Genomic DNA, 19,714 nt, shown 5'->3' on the forward strand with positions numbered 1-19,714 from the left:
ATTGAGAAAGGCCGCCATTGGCAGACCTGGCTCTCAAGAGAAGACAGGCTATGTGCACACTGCCCACAAAATGAGGTGGAAACTGAGCTGCACTTCCTAACCTCCTGCCAAATGTATGACCATATTAGAGACACATATTTCCCTCAGATTACACAGATCAACAAAGAATAAAAAAATAAATGTTGATAAACTCCCATATATACTGGGTGAAATACCACAGTGTGCCATCACAGCAGCAATATTTGTGACCTGTTGCCAAACACCATTGTAACACCATTGTAAATACAACCCATATTTATGTGTATTTATTTCCCCATTTGTACTCTAACTATTTGCACATTGTTACAACACTGTATATATACATAATATGACATTTGAAATGCCTTTATTCTTTTTGAATTTCTGAGTGTAATGTTTACTATTAATTTTTATTTTTTATTTAACTTTTGTTTACTATCTACTTCACTTGCTTTGGCAATGTTAACATATGTTTACCATGCCAATAAAGCCCTTAAATTGAAATTGAGAGAGAAAGACAGAGAGAGATAGAGAAAGAAAGGGAGAGAGAGAGAGAGAGAGAGAGAGAGAGAGAGAGAGAGAGAGAGAGAGAGAGAGAGAGAGAGAGAGTGAGAGAGAGAGAGAGAGAGAAAGACAGAGAGCTAGAGAAAGAGAATCCAGGCCAACTCAAACGCATCTATCACATTGCCTGTTTGTCAACATGTTACACCGCTATATACTGAGGAGGGTAATGCAATGCCTACACTGAATCCAAGGCAACAAACGATTGTGTCACCGTGTAAAGTCGACTGTCGCTGGATTGTATACAATGTAGAATGTGACACATTCTGTCTTCACGTTACTTTTGTTTATTCATAATGACACCATATTATACAGAGGAGAGTGCCAGGCCTATACTGATCCAGTGCACACTACAGCAACGTTAGGCGACTAAGGATTACGTCATCCTGTGTGTCTGGACTGTACACACAGCATAAATGTAATACAGTGTGGCTCTTAGACTATGTGACACAATGTGTACTGTCCTGTATAGAGGGTTAACAATAGCATGGTTTTCCCCACATCTCCCAGTGGAGATTCATGACATCAATTACACGGCTATTAGTCTAAAAATAGAGAACATTTATCGGTAATGTAGCATCTCCATTCCCATTCACACTCATAGTCACAGTCAGGCAAACACACACACACACAGACGCACGCACACACTCCAATGGACCACATATAGTAGGAAATGGGGTTTATATAAGAGCAATTCCCTGTAGATTACATTTTATCTAATGGACTATCTTTCACAAGCAGGGACCTCCAAGGATCTCAACGCCATTAAAGGGTAGAGGGCTCCTCACACACACACACACACACAAACACACACACACACACACACACACACACACACACACACACACACACACACAAACACACACCCATTTCCCCCAAACACACACACAAGCCTCAGCATCATGCGTCTATTGCTTTAAATCCAATGCACCGTTGTCCCTCCATCGCCATCCAGGGGCAGGAGGGAACACAACACCACACACACCCTGTAATCCTGTCTTATCTGGCTGTGGCTGCTGCATCACGGAGCATCTGGAAAGTGGGATAGGGCTAATCTGAGACGCCACAGAGGGATGGAGGAAGGGAAGGAGGGAGGGATTGAGGGAGGGAGGGAACTATGCTGAGGCAGACAAAAGAGGAATGGAGGGATGGAGCTCAGCTATGTCCGAGAGAGAGAGAGAGAGAGAGAGAGAGAGAGAGAGAGAGAGAGAGAGAGAGAGAGAGAGAGAGAGAGAGAGAGAGAGAGAGAGAGAGAGAGAGAGAGAGAGAGAGAAAGAAGGAAATAGAGAGAGAGGGATGGAGATATTGAGAAAGAGAAAAATATAAAGAGAGTGAAATAATGAGAGAGAGAAATAGAAAGAGAGAATTGGAAAGAGAGATAGAGAGAGGGTGAGAAACAGATGAGGGTGTAACCAGGGGACAAAATACAAAAATGGGATGGATATAGGAGGTAGGCTACAGTAAATGGTGCAAGTAAAATATAATTATTGCATTGTATTGTATTGTATTGCGGCAGGTAGCTAAGCAGTTAAGAGCGTTGGGTGTCCACAAATCTGTCAATGTGCCCTTGAGCAAGGCATTTAAACCTAATTGCTAATGTAAGTCGCTCTGGATAACAGTGTCTGGTAGCTGTAAAATGTAAATGTTTTGCTGCCAATTAAAAATAAAATATGTATCCAATAGACAAGTAGCTCAACCCAGAACCTGGACATGATTATGGTGAAAGGAGCTGCAATGGACCACAGTAAAACGACATCCAATGAGCTGTGGTGGTATGTGATAAACAAAATACTGAGCACCAAATAAAACCAAATATATTGCCCAAAATATAAATAAAATCCATCTCCAAAAGACAACTAGTTCATCCCAGTAATTGGACTGTAAGAAGTAGAAAGAGGCTACAGGGGTCCAAAATAAAACTAGTCCCAAAGAGAGATGGTGACGGCATGTGGTCCTCTGTGACTCAGTTAGTAGAGCATGGTGCTTGCACCGCCAGGATCATGGGTTCGATTCCTGCTGGGGCCACCCATATGAAAATGTATGCACACACTACTCTAAATGGCTTTGGAGAAAAGCCTCTGCTAATTAGTGTCAGATAGAGCAGAGGTGGTCGGCAGGTAGCTTAGTGGTTAAGAGCGTTGTGCCAGTAACCGAAAGGTCGCTGGTTCTAATCCCCGAGCCGACTAGGTGAAAAATCTGTTGATGTGCCCTTGAGCAAGGCACTTAACCCTAATTGCTCCTGTAAGTCGCTCTGGATAAGAGCGTCTGCTAAATGACAAAAATGTAAATGTATGTAAAATGTGGTCAGAGTAAAAAGGATACTTACTGTGGCCTGCCCTTAGCAAGGCGGCAGCCGGTCTGTGGATGGCGATAGGCACAGAATGGTGACGCTTGCCCCCATGGTTGAGGTGAATGTGGTGGTGGCCCTCCACTGCTCCTGTGCCCCCACCTGGTGGCCCCGAGTGAGGCCCAGATCCGGCCACACACCCCAAGGCCAGAGCAGTCATCCAGAGAACCAGGCAGACAGGGGAGACAGGGCAGAGAGATGAGGTCAAGCCCCAGCAGAGGGGCTCCTGCCTGGGCCTCGAGGGGCCAGGGGTGGGGGCTAGCTTTGTCCTCCAACTTTCCAACATGGTTCCCAGAGAGGCGAGTTGAGGATGAAGGTTTTGGACCTTAGTGATGAGCCCAACGGCCCATAGTCCCCTTAGCACCCTGCCAACACAACGTTCTCTTGCCACTAACAAAACCCAAGACACTCACACTGTCGACCAACCAACAAATCCACAGAGAATCCACAGCAGAAAATAGATAATCACGGACAACGATGGGGAAAAGAAAAGAGAGCCTTCTTGCACTTTTTCCGGTGGGTTAGGAAATCCACAAGGGTACAAAGGGAACCATAGAAGAAGTACGATCAATCATTGTGGAAAGAAAAAGAGAGGAGGAAAAATATGCACTGAAGAAATTAGGACACACTCCTCAAACAGCTTCTGAGAAATCCCACACTGCTCCAATTCCCCTATCACACTTCTTCGCTTGCGCTCTATCTCTCTCTCTCCTTTTCTTGCACTTCTTATTCTGCGAGGAAGAGCTCACAGAATCAAATGCATAATTTTCTCCCCTCCAAAAATGATACAACTCCCGAAAATCCACATTGAATATCAGCCTCAGATTTTGAGGAAAAAAACATCACAGGCACAGAGTTTCAACACCTTCTCCTTAATCAAAGCAAATATAATGTTCCCTCCTTCCAAGTTTTCCCTCCCTGTTCTCCTTCCTGTTTTCAGAGGATGTCTAGAGGAATCTGAGTGCATCCGAAGTAACGCTTTCTAATTTGCTTGTGGTGGTTGACAGCAGCTGCAATGTCGAGAGGGTGGCGCGGAAATGGTTGCACCTGCGAGGTGTGCCAAGCCACGCTCCTAGATATTCCCTCTACTCTCTCCGCAATACCCAGTGGAGAGGCAACGACGCGGCAGCACCTGAGAGAGAGTGGCTGCTCTGTATACGGAGCCACACACACCTCTCTCTCACACACTCACAGGCTGAGAAACAGGCAGTAACGGCTTCAGCGAGCAAGCGCAGCTCCAAGCAAGATGTGCGCAAGAGAAGGAGGAGAGAGAGGACGAGAGAGAGAGGGAGGGAGAGAGGGAGGAAGGAGGGGGGAGCTTCGACAGCCAGCCGTGGAGCAGGAGGGAGAGGGTCTATGCAAATGACCAGGCTCCACACAGCGAATCAGTGGAGCCAGAATGCATTGCAGAGGAAGAGCCTTTTTTGGGTGAAAATAAGCAGGGGATGTGGGGCTTCATCTCTCTCTTTCTCTCTTTCTCTTGTTACCTTCTTCTTTCTCTCTTTCTATCCCCTGCACAATGCTGCAGTGTCTGTGCTTAAAGGGTCTGGCTCAGTGGTCTGCGCTCAATGCATCTCAGTGGGTCCAGAACTAAAGAACTAAACAGGCTAAAGACTCAGCTCAATGCTCCCCATTCAGTTCTTGGGATTCAAGGCTGATGCTCTGTCAAGCTCTGTCTTGTTGTCACAGTGGCCATTGCGTTTGGACGACATCCTCTTTGGACCGGCGTGGTGTTCTTTCACAGCCGGAGAGGAATAAAAGCCCAACAGTGGCGCTGCTGCTGAGGCTGAGCTGATCTACTTGGGTCGCAGTGAGAGGATAGAGGATAGGGGATACTGATACTCTTCATGGTTGCAGAGAAAGTCAACTTAGCATGCAGACACACAGGGATAATACATCCTTCTGTTTTTTTTCCATAATTTTTTGTCTTATTCTACTTGGTTGTCCATAGGAAGCCACAGCAAATGCTGAAAAAGGAACCAAAGACTTGGATTGGACAAATGCAAATAAAGTTCTGAAGAGGACACACGTAAAAAAAAAAAAAGTTATTGTAAAAAACATTTTCAGAAACTGTTGAATTTGCTAACACAACAGATGCTCCGAAAGTGAGAAGTCAGAAAGTGAGAACTTCCTCTCAACACATTATATAGGGTAACCACCTGGTGCTACTGAATCAGCTATACACAACCTCCACCAAGAGAGAGAGCTCCATCCTTCCTCATTTGCAACCCTTGAAAATGAGTGCCGCACCTGCTGAATTTGTTTACCCTAATTATGATCAGTATTAATTTAGTGTTTGTGTGTGTGTGTGTGTGTGTGTGTGTGTGTGTGTGTGTGTGTGTGTTTGTGTATCTGTGTTGTGGTGTGTATGTGTGTGTTTAATAATAATTCTCATGGTTGCAATCTGCATAATTACAACTAATAAGACAATCTATCAGGCCCACATGCTTCACAAGGACACGAGTCTGACTCCATAAATCCCAACTCACAGGTAAACTTTTTCATGGCAACAACAAATTGGTGAGAAATCGTGTCTAACAAGTGTGATACCTGCTGTGAATCACACGTCATTCAGGTCTGATTGGGTGCTCTAAACAAAATGGCACAAACTGATTCAGTATGCAGCCCCTGAAGCTAGATGACATCACCAGTCAGGTGTATAGTGACTATACCTAGGCCAGGTTTTGTATCCGTTACTTGTTACATGGATACCACCATGTGGCAGTATAGCAGTACTGCAACAACATCGCTTGTGTAGGTTAGAATATTTCAGGCTGAGGTGGGTGTGTTCCTAGAGTACCTCTGTGTGTGTCCCATAGCGATAGATAGAGGACTCATCTTTCTGTGCCATAATAGCATATGTGACAGCATGGGCAGCGCCACTGATGCTATCTCCATTTTGAAGTAGTCCATTTTCTTCTTCACATTTGGGTGATCCCTCCTGACATGACTCCAACAGGGTCACCAGGAGGGATCAGCCAATGAAGTTGGAAGTCCCACCCAGTTGACTACATTAAAATGGTGGAAGCCCTCAATGGCGCTGCCCATGCTAATACGGCCTTTTGGCCACTAGAGGCTTCTATCATTCTCTATGGCGTGTCCCAAATGGCACCCTCTGGCCTATGAGCCCTGGTCAAAAGTAGTACACTATAAAGGAAATATGGTGCCATTTGGCACGCAGCCTATCTCTCTGTGAGGGGATAAGCAGTACAATAGTATGTCAGTAACTGTCAGACCAGCACCAGTTCTCGCTCCAGGGAACCTCTAATGAAACTGGGGAAAGAGAGATAAACAGGAGGGGGCAGGTGACTATGGAGGTGTGTGTACTGTGTTTACTCTTTCACAGAGAGCAGAGGAAGGAGGGAGGATATACTGTATAGAGAGATAGAGATAGAGATAGAGATAGAGATAGAGATAGAGATAGAGATAGAGATAGAGATAGAGATAGATATAGAGAGAGAGAGAGAGAGAGAGAGAGAGAGAGAGAGAGAGAGAGAGAGAGAGAGAGAGAGAGAGAGAGAGAGAGAGAGAGAGAGAGAGAGAGAGAGAGAGAGAGAGAGAGAGAGAGAGAGAGAGAGAGAGAGAGAGAGAGGTTAAAGCCCTGTCACCCCTACATATCCCACCACCTGGTCCCAAAAGTAGTCCCACTGTAGCCATGTGTGGCCTTGACAACGGAACGACAGAGCACAGCTGCTGCCTTGGTGTATGACGTCACACAAGCTGTGGTGGGAAACGAAGGAAATTGGTTTTGTGAAATAGCTTTTAACTTTGTACTCGGCACCTGTGCATGTGTACTATGAAATGTTAAAAAAACACCTATTTTTATCTCTCTTCATTGACTATCCCTTTAGTTTTCAACAGTATATTTGTATTTCTCTGCAGGTACAGTTGTTCCCTTTCTCCTGTCCTTTGTTTATAATCCCCAGGAAAAAATTAACAGAGCCAGGTTGAGGAAAGGAAGGAAAAAAGAATGAAAAGCTCCAGCCAAGCACAGATACTGTTGGGTGTTTAACCTCCAAACCAAGTGATGGATAGCACAGATGGAATTTCTACTAGGTGTGTAATACTCTCCTCGGAGAGAGAGAGAGCGAGGGAGTGGAAAGAAAGAGAGAATGAGAGAGAGAGAGAACAAGTCCCAGTTAAGCACCTCTAAGACAGAGGAGTGCAGACGCAATACAGTGCGATGATGAGAGGAGCGTGGAGGAGTGGAGAGGTGGAGGTGGAGATAGAGGGGAGAGGAGGAGAGGAGAGGGAGAGGAGGCATAGAGTAGGAGGTGGGTGGTGTGGGTTTAACTGACTGACCAGCAGGGCCTTTAAATCAAGAGAAGAGCTTTCAGGCAGCACTTTATATCACAACCATGGAAAGACTTCAGTCTGGTTCATTAGAGGGAGAGGGGATGAGAGAGAAAGAGAGAGAGAGAGATAGAGAGAGAGAGGGGGGTGGGGGAGAGAGGAGAGAGAGAGAGGGTGGGGGAGAGAGGATAGAGAGAGAGAGAGCCTAAAGAGCAGGAATCTGGACTTCACCAAAGAAATCGGAAATAGAGACATTGTCATCCTACAAGAAACATGGTATAGAGGAGACGGACCCACTGGTTGCCCTCTAGGTTACAGAGAGCTGGTAGTCCCATCCACCAAACTACCAGGTGTGAAACAGGGAAGGGACTCAGGGGGTATGCTAATTTGGTATAGAGCAGACCTAACTCACTCTATTAAATTAATCAAAACAGGAACATTTTACATTTGGTTAGAAATTCTAAAGGAAATTATCTCAACTGAGAAAAATGTCCTCCTGTGTGCTACCTATATCCCCCCACTAGAATCCCCATACTTTAATGAAGACAGTTTCTCCATCCTGGAGGGGGAAATCAATCATTTCCAGACCCAGGGACATGTACTAGTCTGTGGCGACCTAAATGCCAGAACTGGACAAGAACCTGACACCCTCAGCACACAGGGGGACATTCACCTACCTGGAGGTGACAGCATTCCCTCCCCCATATGCCCCCCTAGGCACAACTACGACAACATAACAAACAAAAACGGGTCACGACTCCTGCAGCTCTGTCGCACACTGGATATGTACATAGTCAATGGTAGGCTTCGAGGGGACTTCTATGGTAGGTACACCTATAGCTCATCTCTTGGCAGTAGTACTGTAGACTACTTTATCACTGACCTCAACCCAGAGTCTCTCAGAGCGTTCACAGTCAGCCCACTGACACCCCTATCAGACCACAGCAAAATCACAGTCTACTTGAACAGAGCAATACTCAATCATGAGGCATCAAAGCCAAAGGAACTGAATAATATTAAGACATGCTATAGATGGAAGGAAAGTAGTGTTGAAACCTACCAAAAAACAATTAGGAAACAACAAATTCAATCCATTCTAGACAACTTCCTGGACAAAACGTTCCACTGTAATAGTGAAGGTGTAAACCTGGCAGTAGAAAACCTAAACAGTATATTTGACCTCTCAGCTTCCCTATCAAATCTAAAAAATCTCTAACAGAAAACCAAAGAAAAGTAATAACAGTGATAAATGGTTTGATGAAGAATGCAAAAACCTAAGAAAGAAATTGAGAAACCTATCCAACCAAAAACATAGAGACCCAGAAAACCTGAGACTACGCCTTCACTATGGTGAATCACTAAAACAATACAGAAATACACTACGGAAAAAGAAGGAACAGCATGTCAGAAATCAGCTCAATGTAATTGAAGAACCCATAGACTCTAACCACTTCTGGGAAAATTGGAAAACACTAAACAAACAACAAAACGAAGAGCTATCTATCCAAAACGGAGATGTATGGGTAAACCACTTCTCCAATCTTTTTGGCCCTATCACAGAGAACAAACAACAAAAAAATATACATGATCAAATGAAAATCTTAGAATCAACTATTAAAGACTACCAGAACCCACTGGATTCTCCAATTACATTGAATGAACTACAGGACAAAATACAAACCCTCCAACCCAAAAAGTCCTGTGGTGTTGATGGTATCCTCAATGAAATGATAAAATATACAGACCACAAATTTCAATTAGCTATACTTAAACTCTTTAACATCATCCTTAGCTCTGGCATCTTCCCCAATATTTGGAATCAAGGACTGATCACCCCAATCCACAAAAGTGGAGACAAATTAGACCCCAATAACTACCATGGAATATGCGTCAACAGCAACCTTGGGAAATCCTCTGCATTATCATTAACAGCAGACTACTTCATTTCCTCATTGAAAACAATGTACTGAGCAAATGTCAAATTGGCTTTTTAACAAATTACCGTACGACAGACCACGTATTCACCCTGCACACCCTAATTGACAAACAAACAAACCAAAACAAAGGCAAAGTCTTCTCATGCTTTGTTGATTTCAAAAAAGCTTTTGACTCAATTTGGCATGAGGGTCTGCTATACAAATTGATGGAAAGTGGGTTTGGGGGAAAAACATACGACATTATAAAATCCATGTACACAAACAACAAGTGTGCGGTTAAAATTGGCAAAAAACACACACATTTCTTTCCACAGGGCTGTGGGGTGAGACAGGGATGCAGTTTAAGCCCCACCCTCTTCAACATTTTTATCAACGAATTGGCGAGGGCACTATAACAGTCTGCAGCACCCGGCCATACCCTAGTAGAATCTGAAGTCAAATGTGTTCTGTTTGCTGATGATCTGGTGCTTCTGTCACCAACCAAGGAGGGCCTACAGCAGCACCTAGATCTTCTGCACAGGTTCTGTCAGACCTGGGCCCTGACAGTAAATCTCAGTAAGACAAAAATAATGGTGTTCCAAAAAAGGTCCAGTTGCCAGGACCACAAATACAAATTCCATCTAGACACCGTTGCCCTAGAGCACACAAAAAACTATACATACCTCGGCCTAAACATCAGCGCCACAGGTAACTTCCACAAAGCTGTGAACGATCTGAGAGACAAGGCAAGAAGGGCCTTATATGCCATCAAAAGGAACATAAAATTTGACATACCAATTAGGATCTGGCTAAAAATACTTGAATCAGTTATAGAACCCATTGCCCTTTATGGTTCTGAGGTCTGGGGTCCGCTCACCAACCAAGAATTCACAAAATGGGACAAACTCCAAATTGAGACTCTGCATGCAGAATTCTGCAAAAACATCCTCCGTGTACAACGTAAAACACCAAATAATGCATGCAGAGCAGAATTAGGCCAATACCCGCTAATTATCAAAATCCAGAAAAGAGACGTTAAATTCTATAACCACTTAAAAGGAAGCTATTCCCAAACCTTCCATAACAAAGTCATCACCTACAGAGAGATGAACTTGGAGAAGAGTCCCCTAAGTAAGCTTGTCCTGGGGCTCTGTTCACAAACACAAACAGACCCCACAGAGCCCCAGGACAACAACAACAACCCAATTTGACCCAACCAAATCATGAGAAAACAAAAAAAGAATTACTTGACACATTGGAAAGAACAAACAAAAAAACAGAGCAAACTAGAATGCTATTTGGCCCTAAACAGAGAGTACACAGTGGCAGAATACCTGACCACTGTGACTGACCCAAACTTAAGGAAAGCTTTGACTATGTACAGACTCAGTGAGCATAGCCTTGCTATTGAGAAAGGCCGCCGTAGGCAGACCTGGCTCTCAAGAGAAGACAGGCTATGTGCACACTGCCCACAAAATGAGGTGGAAACTGAGCTGCACTTCCTAACCTCCTGCCAAATGTATGACCATATTAGAGACACATATTTCCCTAAGATTACAGCGATCCACAAAGAATTCGAAAACAAACCCAATTTTGATAAACTCCCTTATCTACTGGGTGAAAAACCACAGTGTGCCATCACAGCTGCAAGATTTGTGACCTGTTGCCACAAGAAAAGGGCAACCAGTGAAGAACAAACACCATTGTAAATACAATCCATATTTATGTTTATTTATTTTCCCATTTGTACTTTAACTATTTGCACATTGTTACAACACTGTATATATACATAATATGACATTTGAAATGTCTTTATTCTTTTGAAACTTCTGAGTGTAATGTTTACTGTTAATATTTATTGTTTATTTCACTTTTGTTTACTATCTACTTCACTTGCTTTGGCAATGTTAACACACGTTTCCCATGCCAATAAAGCCCTTAAATTGAAATTGAATTGAGAGAGAGAGAGAGAGGGAGAGAGAGAGAGAGAGAGAGAGAGAGAGAGAGAGAGAGAGAGAGAGAGAGAGAGAGAGAGAGAGAGAGAGAGAGGTACCCAAACCAAAAACAGATGTAATGTGTCGCTCAGTTATGTATAGAGCCATGTCATAATGGAACTCTCTGCCACCACAGGTTACTCAGGCAAAAAGCAAGTTTAGCTTTAAAAAACAGATAAAAAAACATATTTCTTGCCTCTTTCTAAAGATCTAATTGAACTGTGCTGTATATAAGAATATGAATATGTACTGTATATATGAATAGTGTGTAAATAGTACAAAATAAAATGTCTCTTGCTGTCTTTCCAATATACACTGAGTGTACAAAACATTAAGAACACCCCCCCCACACCTTCTGCCCTCAGAACAGCCTCAATTAGTCGGGGCATGGACTCTAGAAGGTGTCGAAAGCGTTCCACAGGGATGCTGGCCCATGTTGACTCCAATGCTTCCCACAGTTGTGTCAAGTTGGCTGGATGTCCTTTGGGTGGTGGACCATTTTTGATACACACGGGAAACTGTTGAGTGTGAAAAACCCAGCAGCGTTGCAGTTCTTGACACAAACCTGTGCGCCTGGCACCTACAGTACTACCAGACCCCATTCAAAGGCACTTAAATGTTTTGTCTCTCCCATTCACCCTCTGAATGGCACACATACACAATCCATGTATTAATTGTCTCAAGGCTTAAAAATCCTTATTTAACCTGTCTCCTCCCCTTCATCTACACTGATTGAAGTGGATTTAACAAGTGAAACCAATAAGGGATCATAGCTTTCACCTGGATTCACTTGGTCAGTCAATGTCATGGAAAGACAGGTGGTCATAATGTTTTGTACACTCATTATTATAAACTGGTTGGTTCGAGCCCTGAATGCTGATTGACTGACAGCTGTGGTATATCTGACCGTATACCACGGGTATGACAAAACATTTATTTTTAATGCTCTAATTACGTTGGTAACCAGTTTATAATAGCAATAAGGCACCTCAGGGGTTTGTGGTATATGGCCAATATACTACGGCTAAGGACTATGTCCAGCCACTCCACGTTGCGTTGTGCGTAAGAACGGCCCTTAGCCGTGGAATATTGGCCATATACCACACACCCTAGGGCCTTATTGCTTAATTATATTAAATGTTTTATTTAGAATTTAATGTAATATCTTATGTTGTTCTTGTCTATAACTGTTCTGTGCATTGTCATGTACTTGTACATGTTATGTGGACCCCAGGAACTTCTGCATATGCAGTAACTAATGGGGATCCTGATAAACTAAACTAAACAGACATAGAGAGACAGACAGAGAGAGAGCGAGAGCGAGAGAGATAGCGAGAGAGAGAGAGAGAGAGAGAGAGAGAGAGAGAGCGAGAGAGAGAGAGAGAGAGAGGGAGAGAGAGAGAGACAGTGAGAGAGAGAGAGAGAGAGAGAGAGAGAGAGAGAGAGAGAGAGAGAGAGAGAGAGAGAGAGAGAGAAAGAGAGAGAGAGAGAGAGGGAGAGAGAGAGAGACAGTGAGAGAGCGAGAGAGAGAGAGAGAGAGAGAGAGAGAGAGAGAGAGAGAGAGAGACAGCGAGAGAGAGAGAGAGAGAGAGAGAGAGAGAGAGAGAGAGAGAGAGAGAGAGAAATAGAGAGAGAGAGAGATAGAGAGAGATAGAGAGAGAGAGAGAGAGAGAGAGAGAGAGAGAGAGAGAGAGAGAGAGAGAGAGAGAGAGAGAGAGAGAGAGAGAGAGAGAGAGAGAGAGAGAGAGAGAGAGAGAGAGAGAGAGAGAGAGAGAGAGAGAGAGAGAGAGAGAGAGAGAGAGTGAGAGAGGGAGATATAGAGAGATACTGTAGGGAATTTGATAAAGAAATGTGTGAGTGAGATATGACTAAAATGTCACACCCTCAGTTAAACTAATAATGTTTGACTAATTAGTAGACTAGAGCTTAGAGAATTAATCAAATGTGTTTATATCCCAGCAAGAGTATAGACTGGTTCCCAAAACACACAAGGAAAGGGGAGTGAAAGGCTTGCCGGATATTGTGAGGAGGCGATAACTAAGGAATGCAGCCTATGATAAGAACATGTATGTCTGTGTGTGTGTGTGTATGTGGGGGTGGGATTTTTCCTCTGTCGTGTGCGTATAAAAATATTGTACGACCATTTTGTTTCAGAGCGCTCTCATGAATAAATATGCTGACCATTGCAGGATTGAGTCTTTGTTTAATTTATTTAAACTAAGAGATTTACAACCTTTTGGGAATTATTCAGAGATTTAAGAAGTAGTTGACTTCAACCATTGAGATAACAAAAAATTCTCGTGACAGAATTATATTCCCTTTCTACAGAGCGACCAAGCGGCAAATTTCAAAGCACCATATTTCTAAGAACTGCAACACACATCTGCGGTTAGTTATAGAGAAAAATGCCATTGCTCACACAGCAGATGACACTTGTGGGCACTGAAGGGTAGGCACAACCATCCATTCATGACAAGTCATCCGTGACACAGGCACACCTGCACCGCACTGTGCTGTGGGGACACTTGTGTGTTGGGGCAATCATCCTAACCACCACCACCTCCACCACTCCAAGCCCCAGGGAACGTGTGCCCAAGAGGGGCATCCCTCTCTGGGGGTTTTAACCTGGCTGACTGGGGTGATGATGAATGTATATCCAGGTGGGAAGTAACTGGAAGAGGAAAACAGTGGTTAGATGTATAATGTCATGCATGATCACACTGAGTACAGAGTCATATGATCAGCATCTGCCAGTGGATATGGGAGACCCTACGGATGTGTAAACAAATGCAACATATGGGAACTTGGTAGCAAGGCAGTCCTGGAGTCATTGTTGAGTCATTCAAACAAGGTCTACAGTCTACACACACTACCAATAGATGGATGAATATTTAACTGGTGACAAAATCCTGTCCAATAAATGTATCCCTTTCACTCTAAAGAGCATAAGGTGTCTTTGTTGACATGAGATCAAATCCCAGATTGGCTGTTCAGGGATGGTGTATTTTGTACAAGCTTAGTGAAAAAAAATAAAACTCTAATCTACGGAGCGTCATGAGTCACTGTTGCCATTTACAGATACTTTTGTGGTGATTTAGGCTGCGTTTACAAAGCCAGCACAATTCTGATAATTTGCCTAATTATTGGTATTTTTACCAATTGAATTGGGCAAAATATCAGAATTGGGCTGCCTGTGTAAATACTGCCATATACATGTGTGGAAGGTCTAACGTAGACAGCAAGTAAAAAAGCAGCGATCAGATTTTTCAACACCATGGACGGCGGTGACTAAAACACAGCTCTCCACACAACAGAGAAGCAGTCGAAAATATGAGACATGTTGAACCTTATTCAAACACGCTGCACTACAGTCTACACACACTAGCGAGAGATGGAGGAATATAGTGTGATGTCACGAGAGGCTGTGTCCTGGAGGGACGTTACATCCCCCTGAGATGGCTGCAAACCCAGACAGCTATGGCTCCATCTGCTGGTATGGTCGGGAACTCCAACCCTCTATGGCCAATCTTCCCACGCAGCTGAAACCAATCAGGAGCTGATGAGCTGAAGGTTTGTTGAAGGGAAGAGACACGGTCTCCAGGCTGGGCTCTCTGGAGGACAAGAGTGCTGCACGTCCACTTCCAGGAGGAATATAAGGATTTGGAGATACTTACCTTTGGGGAAATACTCACCTTTGGATATATGCACCGGTGGAAATACGTGTGGGACATTTGGAAGGACGTTTTGCTGGGTTGGCCACTAGCTGCAACGTGGAAGACAGTAAGACTGGGGAAAAGTTATTTGAGCGAGGGGAGAGTTATGATTTTGGATGTGGAAGAGACATCCCTGAACTGTTAACCCTTAAGAGCCACCAGAGAACAGTATTGTGTTATACTTTCGTTAGTTTCCCAAAACCTTTAATAAAATCCTTGTTTTGGTTGAACCTGGTCTCCTTGCACTACTTGAGCAATCCCGCTGAAAGCTGTGTAGCCTCTCGTGACATCACAGATGGTGGAGAATACAGGCACGCTCAAGCGTTAATAGTGCATGTCAGAGGAGGATACCGAAGGTTTGATCACCCAGTTTTTCAAGTTGGCCGTAGGCTCCCCGCCGACGGAAATGGAGGACATATTGAAAGCCCTTGTTGCTGGCCAGCAAGCCCAGATGCAAGCAAACGTGGCTCTCTTGGAGGAGCAAAAGAAAGCCAACCTTCTGAAGGCAGAGGAATTGCAGTTGCAGAGACAGAGGGTGGTCCAAAATACCCGCCCAATAAAGGCAAGTGACTTTATATCTAAGATGGGAGCTACCGATGACATTGAGGCATACCTGCATGCATTTGAGGCCACGGCCACTAGGGAAGCCTGGCCCAAGCAACAGTGGGTTGGTCTGTTAGCCCCCTTTCTAACCGGGGAATCGCTGAATGCTGTCCGGGACCTGGGCCCTGACCAGGTTACTGACTATGATGCCCTGAAGTCTGAGATCCTCAGCAGATATGGACTCACAAAGTTTGGTATGGCCCAGCGCTTTCACAGCTGGACCTTCCAACCAGACCAACCTCCTCGGGCGCAGATGCATGAACTTGTCCGAATCGCAAGGAAATGGCTGGATCCGCAGAGGAATACAGCAGCGGCGGTGGTGGAGGCCGTTGTGGTGGATCGTTACCTACGCGCCCTGCCTTATGAGGCAAAACGGTTCATCAGTCAACAGGCCTTGACCACGGCTGATCTGACCGTGGAAGCTGTGGAAAAGTACCAGGCCACAGCGGAGATGCTGAATGCTTCCCGAAAAGACCCCAGGAGTGCGGCCCCACCACAAATGGGAAGAACCCGTCCAAAGGACCCCAAGGTCTCGAACCCAGCCACGTCAGGACTTATCCCGGCTCCAGGGGGAGCCAGAAACCAGGCGGGTCCAAGAAGAGTACACCAGGAGGGGGAAACTCGACAGTGTTACCGGTGTGGGGAGATGGGACATATCTCCTGGCAGTGTGGGAAACCAGCCGATGAACCTATGCCCACTGCGGAGTCCTCCAGCTCAGCACCCACACACCGTGTTGCCTCGCTCTTGGGAGTCGTAGATGGCGGCCCAGATCGACCCCCCACCTGCCCGGTAACTGTGAATCACCATGATGTGGAGGCCTTACTGGATTCTGGTAGCCGGGCCACCCTGGTGCGTAAGGATTTGGTGGGCCCAACGTGTCTGACCCCCGGGGAAAGTCCTCCCAGTTTCCTGTGTCCATGGGGACACCAGAGAATACCCCATTACTGAACTTACAATGACCAGCACACGGGGAACCATACACACGACGGCGGGGGGTGGTTGATTCCCTCCCCGTCCCTGTCCTAATTGGACGAGACTGCCCCCGCCTTTTACCCACTCTGGAGAGAGTCTCAGGAGAGGATAACCCGAGTACCTCGGAAACGGAGAGGCAAGACTCATCCTGGGAAGGCTCCGGTGCAATCCTCCGAGTTACTCACTCCCGCCCGGGCTCTGATAGGGATGGCAGGTGCCCAGACCGACACCGAGACTGGTCCGGATACGGGAGAAGAGAACGCAGCCCAGGAAAGTGCTCCGTTCTCCAGTGAAGAAGACGTCCCAGGCACCCAAGAGCTTCCCCCTCTCACAGGCCAGTATGGTACGGCTCAATTACAAGATCCTACTCTTGCAAATGCCTTAAGAAATGTGCAGGTATTAGAAGGTGTAGTGGTAGGTGATAAGACAACCCCTACTTACCCCCATTTCGCAGTAAACCGGGGGTTAGTATATCAGATAGTCAAGAAAAATGAGGAAGTGCATGAACAGCTCCTCGTGCCACAGCCCTATCGGGCCACAGTACTCAACCTAGCCCACACACACCCGCTAGGGGCCCACTTGGGGGTAGAGAAGACTAAGGAAAGAATCATGCAACGTTTCTTTTGGCCAGGAGTACACAAAGAGATAGAGAACTACTGCCGTAGTTGCCCTGAGTGTCAGCAGGTTGCGCCAAAGCCCACATATAGAAACCCGCTCATTCCCTTGCCCATTATCGAAACTCCTTTTGAGAGGATTGGATTAGACATAGTCGGGCCCCTTACCGAAAAGTGCCAGGGGACATCAATACATTCTGGTCATTCTGGACTATGCGTCCCGGTACCCGGAGGCCATTCCGCTGAGGAAGGCTACATCCAGACAAATCGCCAAGGAGCTGTTCCGTCTCTCAACTAGTCTGGGAATCCCAAAAGAGATATTGACGGACCAAGGGACTCCATTCATGTCCAGGGTGATGAAAGAACTCTGTGCTTTACTGAAAATCAAACAGCTGAGAACCTCGGTCTACCACCCCCAGACAGATGGCCTAGTCGAACGTTTTAACAAAACACTAAAATCCATGCTGCGGAAAGCGGTAGGGGAAGATGGGCGCAACTGGGATCAGCTGTTACCATACATATTATTTGCGGTGAGAGAGGTACCTCAGTCTTCTACTGGTTTTTCACCCTTTGAGCTCTTGCTTTCCTACAGACCCAGAGGACTGCTCGACATCGCCAAGGAGGCCTGGGAGGAGCAGCCATGCCAACAGCGGACACTGATCGACCATGTAGGGGCTATGAGGGAGAGAATGAAGGCCATCTATCCCATGATGCGGGAACACCTGGAGGCCAGTCAGCGGCAACAGCAAGCCTCCTACAACAGATCTGCTCAACCCAGGGAGTTTAAGCCGGGGGACAGAGTACTGGTCCTGGTGCCAACCGTTGAGTGCAAATTCCTGGCAACCTGGCAAGGACCATATGAGGTCATTGAACGCATGGGAGAAGTAAACTACAAGGTGAGGCAACCAGATAAAAGGAAAACTGAGCAGATTTATCATGTTAACCTTTTAAAGAAGTGGCACGCCAGAGAGGCGCTGTTCAGCTCTCTACCCCCACAGAGACCCAGGAACCGGCGCGAGAAGAGGTTCAGCTGGGTCCAAATCTGTCCCCACATCAACGACAGATGGCCCTGGAACTCGTGGAGCAGAACCAGGATGTCTTCTCCTCCCTTCCCGGTCACACAGAAGTGGTCCAACATGAGATCCGCACCATGCCTGGCCGAACGGTAAACCAGCGCCTGCACCGCGTGCCAGAGGCTCGTAAAGTGGTTATACAGAAGGAGGTAAGGAAGATGCGGGAGTTGGGAGTAATCGAAGAGTCCCACAGTGCCTGGGCAAGTCCCATCGTACTAGTTCCCAAGCCAGACGGTTCAGTACGATTTTGTAATGACTATCGAAAGTTGAATGAAGTGTCTGAATTTGATGCATACCCAATGCCTCGTGTCGATGATTTAATAGACTCCTTGGGGCATGCTCGTTTCCTAACCACTCTTGATCTCACAAAAGGCTACTGGCAGGTGCCCTTGACCCCGGCGTCTAAGGAGAAGACAGCCTTTGCCACCCGGAGGGGCTCTACCAGTATACCCGACTTCCGTTTGGTCTCCACGGGGCACCTGCCACGTTCCAACGCCTGATGGATCGAGTCCTTGCGCCCCACAAGAGGCACGCAGCGGCTTATTTGGATGATGTTGTTATACAAAGTCAGGATTGGGCCAGCCACCTACCCCGGGTACAAGCGGTGCTGGATTCGCTCAGGAAGCAGGGCTCACGGCAAACCCGAAGAAGTGCAAGGTGGCCTTCAGTGAGACAAACTACCTGGGGTACACCATTGGGCGGGGGTTGGTCAAACCACAGGAAGCCAAACTGCGGGCCATACAGGACTGGCGCAGCCCATCAACAAGAAGCAAGTAAGGTCATTTTTGGGCCTCGCTGGCTACTATAGACGCTTTATTGCAGATTTTGCTACCATAGCTGCACCGTTGACGGAGCTGACGACCAAACGCCACTCACGAATGGTGAAGTGGAACCCTGCGGCGGAGGCGGCTTTCCTCAACCTGAAGCGAGCACTCTGCTCCAGTCCGATCCTGGTGGCACCAGACTTCAAGAAGGGAATTCATTGTCCAAGCGGATGCTTCGGAGGTGGGTCTGGGTGCTGTCCTCACCCAGGCACATGACGGTGAAGAACATCCCATTCTCTACCTAAGCAGAAAGTTACTTCCAAGAGAGAAGAACTATTCAACGGTGGAGAAAGAATGTCTGGCTGTAGTCTGGGCCCTGGAGTCCCTTCGGTTCTATCTCCTGGGCCGACGTTTCATGGTGGTATCTGATCACGCCCCTCTGCAGTGGATGGCCAAGAACAAGGAATCAAACAGTAGAGTAACCAGATGGTTTTGAGCTTGCAACCGTTTAACTTTTCTGTTGTCCACAGGGCTGGCAAGCACCACGGCAATGCGGACGCCCTCTCCCGGCGTGATGCCTTCTTCGCTGCCTTTACCCCGACGAGGACGTCGGTCCCGAGGAGGGGGATGTGTGATGTCACGAGAGGCTGTGTCCTGGAGGGACGTTACATCCCCCTGAGATGGCTGCAAACCCAGACAGCTATGGCTCCATCTGCTGGTATGGTCGGGAACTCCAACCCTCTATGGCCAATCTTCCCACGCAGCTGAAACCAATCAGGAGCTGATGAGCTGAAGGTTTGTTGAAGGGAAGAGACACGGTCTCCAGGCTGGGCTCTCTGGAGGAC

The 19,714-nt window shown here is 46.3% G+C and overlaps 1 protein-coding gene across 13 annotated transcripts in view; it reads right to left on the reverse strand.

Moving 5' to 3' along the window:
- Positions 1–19,714, reverse strand: part of LOC121547681 (neurexin-1a) — a 558,882-nt gene that overhangs the window by 227,683 nt on the left and 311,485 nt on the right. Inside the window, exon 1 of one of the 13 annotated variants that reach the window (XM_041859074.2) lies at positions 2,906–4,194. The exons of the other annotated variants lie outside the window; for them this stretch is intronic. Coding sequence (XP_041715008.1) covers positions 2,906–3,212 — 307 coding nt within the window. The 5' untranslated portion in view covers positions 3,213–4,194. Of the gene's footprint in view, positions 1–2,905; positions 4,195–19,714 lie in introns of those variants that run through there. 13 annotated transcript variants of the gene reach the window in all.

This window comes from Coregonus clupeaformis, chromosome 31 (assembly GCF_020615455.1).
Source record: "Coregonus clupeaformis isolate EN_2021a chromosome 31, ASM2061545v1, whole genome shotgun sequence".
NCBI lineage: Eukaryota > Metazoa > Chordata > Actinopteri > Salmoniformes > Salmonidae > Coregonus > Coregonus clupeaformis.